The sequence below is a fragment of the Entelurus aequoreus genome, linkage group LG21 (assembly GCF_033978785.1).
Source record: "Entelurus aequoreus isolate RoL-2023_Sb linkage group LG21, RoL_Eaeq_v1.1, whole genome shotgun sequence".
NCBI classification, from domain to species: Eukaryota; Metazoa; Chordata; class Actinopteri; order Syngnathiformes; family Syngnathidae; genus Entelurus; species Entelurus aequoreus.
In genome coordinates, this window is record NC_084751.1 from 12228698 (window position 1) to 12241197 (window position 12500).

General features: G+C 35.1%; 1 protein-coding gene across 2 annotated transcripts in view; it reads left to right on the forward strand.

The window, feature by feature from the left end:
• Positions 1 to 12500, forward strand: part of LOC133638909 (glutathione hydrolase 5 proenzyme-like) — a 17491-nt gene that overhangs the window by 2099 nt on the left and 2892 nt on the right. For both annotated transcript variants that reach the window (XM_062031949.1, XM_062031950.1), the window contains exons 2-9: positions 352 to 479; positions 539 to 634; positions 705 to 900; positions 4328 to 4488; positions 4567 to 4713; positions 4779 to 4909; positions 8865 to 9058; positions 9122 to 9213. In XM_062031949.1, coding sequence (XP_061887933.1) covers positions 352 to 479; positions 539 to 634; positions 705 to 900; positions 4328 to 4488; positions 4567 to 4713; positions 4779 to 4909; positions 8865 to 9058; positions 9122 to 9213 — 1145 coding nt within the window. The remainder of the gene's footprint in view (positions 1 to 351; positions 480 to 538; positions 635 to 704; positions 901 to 4327; positions 4489 to 4566; positions 4714 to 4778; positions 4910 to 8864; positions 9059 to 9121; positions 9214 to 12500) is intronic.

A 12500-nucleotide genomic window follows, 5' to 3' on the forward strand; every position in this document is an offset into this window, starting at 1 on the left:
CTTGCAGACTGTATTGATATATAATGATATATAATGTAGGAACCAGAATATTAATAACAGAAAGAAACAACACTTTTGTGTGAATGAGTGTGAATGGGGGAGGGAGGTTTTTTGGGTTGGTGTACTAATTGTAAGTGTATATTGTGTTTTTTATGTTGATTTAATAAATACAAAATTTTTTTTTTAAAAACGATACCGATATTAAAAAAACGATACCAATATTTTCCGATGTTGCATTTTAAAGCATTTATCGGCCGATAATATTGGCAGGCCGATATTGTCGAACATCTCTAATATATATATATTTATAAGCATGTTTTAACACTCACACTTGCTCCTCCTTCCTTCCAGGGATGTCCTCCAGCAAGGAGGCTCGGCAGTAGATGGCGCCATTGCAGTTCTGCTGTGCACCTCAGTGGTCTACCCTCAAAGTATGGGCCTTGGCGGAGGCTCTGTGGTCACAGTTAGGAACAAAACAGGTCAGTTTCTCTCTCATTTCATTCGCAGAACGTCTTCAAGCCGGATGTCTTCTTCCCAGGCCAGGTGACGGTCTTCAACTTCAGGGAGAGCGTACCTCGGATATTTCCACACAACCTCTTGGATGAATGCACTACCACCGGCAAACACATGACAGGTCACTAATTCATCAATAATCAGTAATATTGATTGTTATCAAGCCTTACTTTCCAGTGTTTACCTCCAAGGTAGTCAGTGGATCGGCGTTCCAGGAGAGCTGCGAGGCTATGAAGTCCTTCACCAGCAGTACGGCAGACTGCCTTGGTCCAAACTCTTCGAGCAGCCCATCAGACTGGCCAAGGAGGGCATCCCTGTGCCCCCTTTTCTGGGGAAGCTGCTGCACTTCCCTGCCATCAGGACCAAAGTGGAAAGTTCAGCACTTTGGTATGCAAACATGTTGATTAGATGCAGAATATTTCATAGAGATGATACAGGAAACAGATGGAATACACACATCAGCTGCAACATTAGAAAAAATAATAGAGAGGAATAATGAAAATAAATAAACATTAGCTGTAAAATGCAATATATTAAATAAATATTTTTTTTAAAAATACAGAAAATTAAATTAATTATGTATAACATTTAAAACAATTGTTTTTAAATACTGTATAATTAAGTGACATAGATGAGTATGTCATAGGCTACCTGTAAAACATCATCCTTTTTTCCAGATTTTTCCGGACATATAAATTAAAATAAAAAATAAAAAATTACAATTAAAAAATAAAAAATTTACAATTAAAAAATTACAATTAAAATAAAAAATTAAAAATGAATTAAAAATTAAAAATTAAAAAATTAAAAATTTTAAATTAAAAAATTAAAAAAAAAAAAAATTAAACAGTTAAAACAATTAAATATTACAAAATTTAATAATTTAAATATTAAAAAAATAATCTAAAATAAATTCATAAATGTTCCCTTTTTGGGAATGAATTAAAAAAAATGTTTTTTGATCAAATATTATGAAATGTACATTACCTAATACCTACAAATGTCACAGGCCAGCATAAAAACATATTCGCTCATGCCATTGTTGATACAATATCTACAAATAAATCAATAATACAGAAAAAGTTGTATTTGTCAATTATTAAAATATGATAAATGTATAAAAAAAATATGTAAAACATGTTGGAATGTTTCAATGAATACAAAACAAAAATTCTAATATATGTTAAAGAAAATACGCTATGTACATTATTAAGTACAGATGTTACATGCTTGCAGTAAAACATTCACTGAAAACATAATAAACAATTAAACAAATTAAATATTAAAAAATTAAAACATTTAAAAAATAATCTAAAATAAATTCATAAATGTTCCCTTTCTGGGAATGAATTTAAAAAAAATTGTTTTTGATCAAATATTATGAAATGTACATTACCTAATACCTACAAATGTCACAGGCCAGCATAAAAACATTTTCGCTCATGCCATTGTTGATACAATATCTACAAATAAATCAATAATACAGAAAAATGTGTATTTGTCAATTATTAAAATATGATAAATGTATAAAAAAAATATGTAAAACATGTTGGAATGTTTCAATGAATACAAAACAAAAATTCTAATATATGTTAAAGAAAATACGTTATGTACATTATTACGTACAGATGTTACATGCTTGCAGTAAAACATTCACTGAAAACATAATAAACAATTAAACAAATTAAATATTAAAAAATTAAAATATTTAAAAAATAATCTAAAATAAATTCATAAATGTTCCCTTTCTGGGAATGAATTAAAAAAAAAAATTTTTGATCAAATATTATGAAATGTACATTACCTAATACCTACAAATGTCACAGGCCAGCATAAAAACATTTTCGCTCATGCCATTGTTGATACAATATCTACAAATAAATCAATAATACAGAAAAAGTTGTATTTGTCAATTATTAAAATATGATAAATGTATAAAAAAAATATGTAAAACATGTTGGAATGTTTCAATGAATACAAAACAAAAATTCTTATATATGTTAAATAAAATACGCTATGTACATTATTAAGTACAAATGTTACATGCTTGCAGTAAAACATTCACTGAAAACATATTAAACAATTAAACAAATTAAATATTAAAAAATTAAACAATTAAAATATTTAAAAAATAATCTAAAATAAATTCATAAATGTTCCCTTTCTGGGAATGAATTAAAACAATTTTTTTTTGATCAAATATTATGAAATGTACATTACCTAATACCTACAAATGTCACAGGCCAGCATAAAAACATATTCGCTCATGCCATTGTTGATACAATATCTACAAATAAATCAATAATACAGAAAAAGTTGTATTTGTCAATTATTAAAATATAATAAATGTATTAAAAAAATATGTAAAATATGTTGGAATGTTTCAATGAATACAAAACAAAAATCCTAATATATGTTAAAGAAAATATGTTATGTACATTATTAAGTACAAATGTTACATGCTTGCAGTAAAACATTCACTGAAAACATAATAAACAATTAAACAAATTAAATATTAAAAAATTTAAAAATTAAAATATTTAAAAAATAATCTAAAATAAATTCATAAATGTTCCCTTTCTGGGAATGAATTTAAAAAAAAATTTTTGATCAAATATTATGAAATGTACATGACCTAATACCTACAAATGTCACAGGCCAGCATAAAAACATATTCGCTCATGCCATTGTTGATACAATATCTACAAATAAAACAATAATACAGAAAAAGTTGTATTTGTCAATTATTAAAATATGATAAATGTATAAAAAATATGTAAAACATGTTGGAATGTTTCAATGAATACAAAACAAAAATTCTAATATATGTTAAAGAAAATACGCTATGTACATTATTAAGTACAGATGTTACATGCTTGCAGTAAAACATTCACTGAAAACATATTAAACAATTAAACAAATTAAATATTAAAAAATTAAACAATTAAAATATTTAAAAAATAATCTAAAATAAATTCATAAATGTTCCCTTTCTGGGAATGAATTAAAAAAAATGTTTTTTGATCAAATATTATGAAATGTACATTACCTAATACCTATAAATGTCACAGGCCAGCATAAAAACATATTCGCTCATGCCATTGTTGATACAACATCTACAAATAAATCAATAATACAGAAAAAGTTGTATTTGTCAATTATTAAAATATGATAAATGTATAAAAAATATGTAAAATATGTTGGAATGTTTCAATGAATACAAAACAAAAATCCTAATATATGTTAAAGAAAATATGTTAGGTACATTATTAAGTACAAATGTTACATGCTTGCAGTAAAACATTCACTGAAAACATATTAAATAAATAAAATATATAAAATATTCTAAAGTAAATGCAGAAAATGTCCTCGTTGGGAAAAAAAGCTGCTCAATGTTTATGAAACATATATTATTAAGTATAGTTGCACAAGCTAGCTGTAAAATAATCCCTTAAGACATAATACCTTTAAAATAATATTGTATTTTAATAAGTTGAAATAAGATAAATATAAATTAAAGAAAATACACAAAATGTATTCTTTCTATATCAAAATTAATTTTATTTTTTATATATTACTAAATTAAAATAAATAAAGAAAATCTAAGTAAATATTGAAAATATCCTCTTTGCTTGCTATTAAAATTAAAATAAATTCTAAATAAATACACAAAATGTCGTCTTTGTATATTTTTAATTAAAAATGAAATTTAAAAAAATCTAAATAAAAACACAAACTATCCTCTGTGTACATTATTAAATTAAATACATAGGAAAAAATGAATTACAAATATTTGGCCTTCCCTCCTCTCCAGTGAGGTTTTCTGCAACAACAACAAAAGTGCTCTGAGGACAGGCGACATCATGAAGTTTCCTCGACTGGCTGAGAGCATGGAGGTGATTGCCAAGCAAGGAGTGGACGCCTTCTACAACGGAAGGATAGGCCGCCTTTTAATTCAAGATGTAAAAGATGCAGGTGGGCGGAGAACATCCACTCTACAATAAATCAGTACCAGTAGCTGGAAAGTTTTTTTTAAAAATGTGTCACTCTCAGGTGGAACGTTAGAAATGGAGGATCTGAGGTCGTACCAGGTGAGGGTGGTGGACCCCTGGACTGTTCCTTTGGGGGACACCTTGATGCACATCCCTCCACCACCTGCTGGGGGCGCCCTGCTGGCCTTCATCCTCAAGATAATGCAAGGTTACACAGTCACACAGCATACACAAAAACGGACGAATGAATGAATATTTTCTTTCTTTCAACAGGGTTCTCCTTGACGCCACGTTCCCTGGTCGGCGGGCAGAAAGTCCAGTTTTACCACCGTTATATCGAGGCAGCCAAATTCGCTAATGGCCAGCGAGGGACCATTCGTGATCCTTTCTTCAACAGCAAGACGGTCAGGATCAGAAATATACTCATGATATTAATAATATGGGCAAGGATGATTGTGTATAGTTCAACAAAAACAGCCCAGTGGCGCCTCTACAGCAGCAAAGTGGTATTGCAACACAAAAGTCATGTTTTAACGTGGCGAAGGAGTCTCTCGCAAAAAAAAGTGTTGTTTAAAACTTTTAAAATACAAAACCCAAAACGAGGGAAGTTGGCACGTTGTGTAAATGGTAAATAAAAACAGAATACAATGATTTGCAAATACTACACTGCAAAAACTGAAATCTAAGTAAGATGAAATATCTCAAATAAGGGTGATATTTGCTTATTTTCTGTCTGATAAGATCATTCTTCTCACTAAGCAGATTTTATGTTAGAGTGTTTTACTTGTTTTAAGGGTTTTGGTCCTAAATGATCTCAGTAGGATATTACAGCTTGTTGCTGAGATTTGATGACCTATATTGAGTAAAACATGCTTGAAACTAGAATATCAACTGATGTAAAAATGTGTCAGCAACACTCACAATAATAATAATAATAATAATAGATTTTATTTGTAAAAAGCACTTTACGTTGAGCAAACAACCTCAAAGTGCCACAGTGTTAAAAAAAAAAGACAAAGAAAATAGTAATAATAATAATAATAATAATAATAATAAAAGATAATACAAATAAATAAAATATAAAACTAGTATAAAACTACTTTTTTAAAGAATAATTTCTTACTTCAAGCATGAAAAAAAAAATCATGATGGGCGCATATCATTATGTCAAGATAATGGCACTAGCATTTACTTCATTTAAGAATATTTTTCAACATATTGAGCAAAAAGGTCTCTTTTTTTTCTACCAAGAAAAGTGCACTTGTTATTAGTGAGAATATACTTATTTTAAGGTATTTTGGGGTTCATTGAGGTTAGCTAATTTTACTTGTTTTGGAAAGTCTTGACAAGCCAAATGTTCTTGTTCTATTGGCAGATAATTTTGCTTAGTTCAAGTAAAATACCCCTAACTTTTCTTTTTCTTTTTCTGGTTTTTGAACACTGACTTTTTGCAGTGTATATATTCAATTGAATAGACTGCAAAGACAAGATACTTAATGTTCAAACTGAGAAACTTTTTTTTTTCTTTTTTTTTTCAAATAATCGTTACCGGTAATTTAGAATTTAATGGCAGCAACACATTGCACAAAAGTTATGTAAACTAATGTAAAGTATCCAAACAACAGAAGAATAAGTGATTATTACATTTTAACAGAAGTGTAGATAGAACATGTTGAAACAGAAAATAAGCAGATATTAACAGTAAATAAAAAAGATACATTTTTACAGTTTGTCCCTCATAATGTTGACAAGATAACAGAATGATAAATGACACAATATGTTACTGCATACTTCAGCAGACTTTGTTTGTTTACTTACGACTAAAAGACAAGTTGTCTCGTATGTTCACTATTTTATTTAAGGACAAACTTGCAATAAGAAACATATGTTTCATGTACCCTAAGATTTTTTGTTAAATTAAAGCCATCCATCCATCCATCTTCTTCCGCTTATCCGAGGTCGGGTCGCGGGGGCAGCAGCCTAAGCAGGGAAGCCCAGACTTTCCTCTCCCCAGCCACTTCGCCCAGCTCCTCCCGGGGGATCCCGAGGCGTTCCCAGGCCAGCCGGGAGACATAGTCTTCCCAACGTGTCCTGGGTCTTCCCCGTGGCATCCTACCAGTTGGACGTGCCCTAAACACCTCCCGAGGGAGGCGTTCGGGTGGCATCCTGACCAGATGCCCGAACCACCTCATCTGGCTCATCTCCATGTGGAGGAGCAGCGGCTTTACTCTGAGTTCCTCCCGGATGACAGAGCTTCTCATCCTATCTCTAAGGTAGAGACCCGCCACCCGGCGGAGGAAACTCATTTGGGCCGCTTGTACCCGTGATCTTGTCCTTTCGGTCATAACCCAAAGCTCATGACCATAGGTGAGGATGGGAACGTAAATCGACCGGTAAATTGAGAGCTTTGCCTTCCGGCTCAGCTCCTTCTTCACCACAACGGACCGATACAGCGTCCGCATTACTGAAGACGCCGCACCGACCCGTCTGTCGGTCTCATGATCCGCTTTTCCCTCACTCGTGAACAAGACTCCTAGGTACTTGAACTCCTCCACTTGGGGCAGGGTCTCCTCCCCAACCCGGAGATGGCACTCCACCCTTTTCCGGGCAAGAACCATGGACAAATTAAAGCCAATAATGCCTTTTTTTTTTTGGTCCCCTTTATTTAAAAAAGTATTGAAGTATATTTAGGTACCAAAATATCGGTATCGGGACAACCCTAGTGGAAACCGTGGGCGTTTGCAGAGGGACTGCAGAATAAACCTTACCACACTCCTCAGCCTTCCCGGTAAGGTCTATTCAGGTGTGCTGGAGAGGAGGCTACGCCGGATAGTCCAACCTCAGATTCAGGAAGAACAGTGTGGTTTTCGTCCTGGTCGTGGAACTGTGGACCGGCTCTATACTCTCGGCAGGGTGCATGGGAGTTTGCCCAACCTGTCTACATGTGCTTTGTGGACTTGGAGAAGGCATTCGACCGTGTCCCTCGGGAAGTCCTGTGGGGAGTGCTCAGAGAGTATGGGGTATCGGACTGTCTGATTGTGGCGGTCCGCTCCATGTATGATCAGTGTCAGAGCTTGGTCCGCATTGCCGGCAGTAAGTCGGACACGTTTCCAGTGAGGGTTGGACTCCGCCAAGACTGCCCTTTGTCACCCATTCTGTTCATAACTTTTAGGGACAGAATTTCTAGGCGCAGTCAGGGCGTTGAGGGGATCCGGTTTGGTGGCTGCAGGTTTAGGTCTCTGCTTTTTGCAGATGATGTGGTCCTGATGGCTTCATCTGGCCAGGATCTTCAGCTCTCACTGGATCGGTTCGCAGCCGAGTGTGAAGCGACTTGGAGAAGAATCAGCACCTCCAAGTCCGAGTCCCTGGTTCCCGCCCGGGAAAGGGTGGAATGCCATCTCCGGGTTGGGGAGGGGATCTTGCCCCAAGTGGAGGAGTTCAAGTACCTCGCAGTCTTGTTCACGAGTGAGGGAAGAGTGGATCGGTGCGGCGTCTTCAGTAATGCGGACGCTGTATCGATCCGTTGTGGTGAAGAAGAAGCTGAGCTGGAAGGCTAAGCTCTCAATTAACTGGTCGATCTACGTTCCCATCCTCACCTATGGTCATGAGCTTTGGGTTATGACCGAAAGGACAAGATCACGGGTACAAGCGGCCGAAATGAGTTTCCTCCGCCGGGTGGCAGGTCTCTCCCTTAGAGATAGGGTGAGAAGCTCTGTCATCCGGGGGGAGCTCAAAGTAAAGCCGCTGCTCCGCCACATGGAGAGGAGCCAGATGAGGTGGTTCGGGCATCTGCTCAGGATGCCACCCGAACGCCTCCCTAGGGAGGTGTTTAGGGCACCCCCACGGGGAAGACCCAGGACACGTTGGGAAGACTATGTCTCCCGGCTGGCCTGGGAACGCCTCGGGATCCCCCGGGAGGACCTGGACGAAGTGGCTGGGGAGATTGAAGTCTGGGCTTCCCTGCTTAGACCACTGGATGGATGCAGAGGGTCTCCACACTGCTCTGACTGCAGCTGGGACTGCTGCGCGAGGCCACTGTCAACACGACCTCTCGGGAAGAGTCTTTTGTGGAAAAAAAAAAGTAGCGAAGGAGTGGGAAAGTGGCTGAGTTGGCGACAGCGGAGGGCGGCATGTGTTGCTTACCACACTTTGAGAAGTTAGCGCCCTCCAGGTTGCAATCAGTCCCTCAAAGTCAGTGGATATTTTTTTTGAAATGTTTTTAATCTGCTCGTAATGATGATATTTAAAAAAGGGGAAAAAAAGCACCAAAAATATGAGGTGGCACCAAAACCTTGAAGACATTTTCGCCAATCAATGATAGAAGATTTGTGAAGGACTCACCACAGGGTCTTCTTCCAGAGCGCAGACCACCTCCTGGACCCCGCCTTCATCCAGCACATCAGAGCCAGGATTTCCCCCAACACCACCCATCATGACGCCTACTACTCCTACATCCACACGCCACCCCTGCCGGACCGCACTGGCACGTCTCACGTGTCCGTGCTGGACCAGGAGGGACTGGCCGTGTCTGCCACCAGCACCATAAACCACCTGTGAGCAAGAAGGTGTGGCCAAGAACTAGAAGAGGTTCTGACCGCTTCTGTCTCTGGCTGTAGGTTCGGAGGAACCGTTTACTCTGCGCGGACCGGCATCATCCTCAATAACGAGCTGTCGGACTTCTGTGGGAGAGCAGACTCCTTAAAACCAGGTCAGGTGTCAGAGTTTGGTCACTTTGCCCCCTTTTTACCTGGAGCATTTTTTTATTTTTAAGCAGAAATTCTGGTGACTGAGTTGACATTTTACTGTAAATTTAGAGTCATTGTTTTTACAGTGAATTACTGTAAATGGAAAAACAGTCCCACTGTTATTTTTAGGGTGAAATTCTGGCAACTCAGCTGCCATTTTACTGTAAAATCTACAGCCGTGTTTTTACAGTACATTACTGTAAATGGAAAAACGGTACCGCTGTTAGTTTTACAGTACAATTCTGCCGACTGCTGCAAGTTTTCTACTGTAAAATCTAAGTTTTTACAACACATTACTGTAATTGGAAAAAACTCATTGTTATTTTTGCGGTAAAATCTAGGTCTCATTTTGCAGCGCATTTTTGTAAATGGAAGAACAATACTTTTATTTTTACAGTAAAAATTCTGCCAACAGAGCTGCCATTTTACCGTAAAATTTACGGCTGTGTTTTTACAGTGCATTACTGTAAATGGGAAAAAATACAACCTTTATTTTTACAGTAAATTTCTGGGGACTGAGCTACCAGTTGGTTTTTTTACTGTAAAATCTACAGTCGTTTTTAACAACACGGTACTGTAAATAGAAAAACAGTCTCATTGTTATTTTTACGGTAAAATCTATGTCTCATTTTGCAGCGCAAAAACGATACTTTTATTTTTACAGTAAAATTCTGCCAACTGTGCTGCCTTTTTAGCGTAAAATCTACATTAGTTTTTACAGTACATTACTGTAAATGGAAAATCGTTTTCATTGTTATTTTTACAGTAAAATCTATGTCTCATTTTGCAGCGCATTTTTGTAAATGGAAGAACAATACTTTTATTTTTACAGTAAAAATTCTGCCAACTGAGCTGCCATTTTACCGTAAAATTTACGGCTGTGTTTTTACTGTGCATTACTGTAAATGGGAAAAAATACAACTTTTATTTTTACAGTAAATTTCTGGGGACTGTTGTTTTTTTTACTGTAAAATCTACAGTCGTTTTTAACAACACGGTACTGTAAATGGAAAAACAGTCTCATTGTTATTTTTACGGTAAAATCTATGTCTCATTTTGCAGCGCAAAAACGATACTTTTATTTTTACAGTAAAATTCTGCCAACTGAGCGGCCATTTTAGCGTAAAATCTACATTCGTTTTTACAGTACATTACTGTGTATGGAAAAGCGTTTTAATTTTTTTTTTTTTACGGTAAAATCTATGTCTCATTTTGCAGCGCATTTTTGTGAATGGAAGAACAATACTTTTATTTTTACAGCAAAAATTCTGCCAACTGAGCTGCCATTTTACCGTAAAATTTATGGCTGTGTTTTTACAGTGCATTACTGTAAATGGGAAAAAATACAACTTTTATTTTTACAGTAAATTTCTGGGGACTGTTGTTTTTTTTACTGTAAAATCTTCTGTCGTTTTTGCAACACGGTACTGTAAATGGAAAAACAGTCTCATTGTTATTTTTACGGTAAAATCTATGTCTCATTTTGCAGCGCAAAAAGATACTTTTATTTTTACAGTAAAATTCTGCCAACTGAGCTGCCATTTTAGCGTAAAATCTACATTCGTTTTTACAGTACATTACTGTATATGGAAAAAACGTTTTCATTGTTATTTTTACGGTAAAATCTATGTCTCATTTTGCAGCGCATTTTTGTGAATGGAAGAACAATACTTTTATTTTTACAGTAAAAATTCTGCCAACTGAGCTGCCATTTTACCGTAAAATTTACGGCTGTGTTTTTACAGTGCATTACTGTAAATGGGGAAAAAATACAACTTTTATTTTTACAGTAAATTTCTGGGGACTGTTGTTTTTTTTACTGTAAAATCTACAGTCGTTTTTGCAACACGGTACTGTAAATGGAAAAACAGTCTCATTTTTATTTTTACGGTAAAATCTATGTCTCATTTTGCAGCGCAAAAACGATACTTTTATTTTTACAGTAAAATTCTGCCAACTGTGCTGCCATTTTAGCGTAAAATCTACATTCGTTTTTACAGTACATTACTGTATATGGAAAAACGTTTTCATTGTTATTTTTACAGTAAAATCTATGTCTCATTTTGCAGCGCATTTTTGTGAATGGAAAAACGATACTTTTATTTTTACAGTAAAATTCTGAGGACTGAGCTGCCAGGTTTAGGTTTTTTTCCACCATAAAATCTAGATTCGCCTTTACAGCGCATTACTGTAAAAGGAAAAACTTCATTTTACGGTAAATTTGTGGCAACTGAGCTGCCAGTTATCTGTAAACTCTATGGCTCTTTTTACAACGCATTACTGTAAATGGAAAAATTACATTTATTTTTTCAGTAAAAATTCTGGCAACTGTGCTGGCAGTTTTTTTTTTAATCATAAAATCTACAGTCGATTTTATATTACATTACTGTAAATGGAAAAAGGGTCTCATTGTTCTTTTTACGGTAAAATCTGTGTCTCATTTTACAGCGCATTAATGCAAATGGTAAAAACTATGCTACTTTTATTTTTACAGTAAAACTTCTGGCAACTGAACTGCCAGTTTTTTTTACTGTATAATCTCCAGTCGTTATTTTTACAGTGCATTACTGTAAAAAAAAATTTTTTTTATTGTAAAATTCTGGCAACTGAGCTGCCATTTTACTGTAAAATCTACAGCTGTCTCTACAGTGCATTACAGTAAATGGAAAAAATTACATTTATTTTTACAGTAAAATTCTGAGGACTGAGCTGCCAGGTTTGGGTTTTTTTACCGTAAAATCTAGATTATTTTTTACAGCGCATTACTGTAAAAGGAACAACTTTATTTTACGGTAAATTTGTGGCAACTGAGCTGTAGGTTAACTGTAAACTCTATGGCTCTTTTTACAACGCATTACTGTAAATGGAAAAATGACAATTTATTTTTGCAGTACAAATTCTGGCAACTGAGCTGCCATTTTACTGTAAAATCTACTGCTGTCTCTACAGTGCATTACTGTAAATGAAAAAAAATTACATTTATTTTTACAGTAAAATTCTGGGGACTGTGCTGCCAGTTGTTATTTTACCGTAAAATCTAGTCCTTTTTACAACACATTACTGTAAATGGAAAAACGGTCTCATTGTTATTTTTACGATAAAATCTATGTCTCATTTTGCAGCGCATTTTTGTGAATGGAAAAACGATACTTTCTTTTTTACTGTAAAAATTTTGCCAACTGAGCAGCCATTTTACCGTCAAATCTACAATCGTTTTTTTACAGTGCATTATTGTAAATGGAAAAATGAC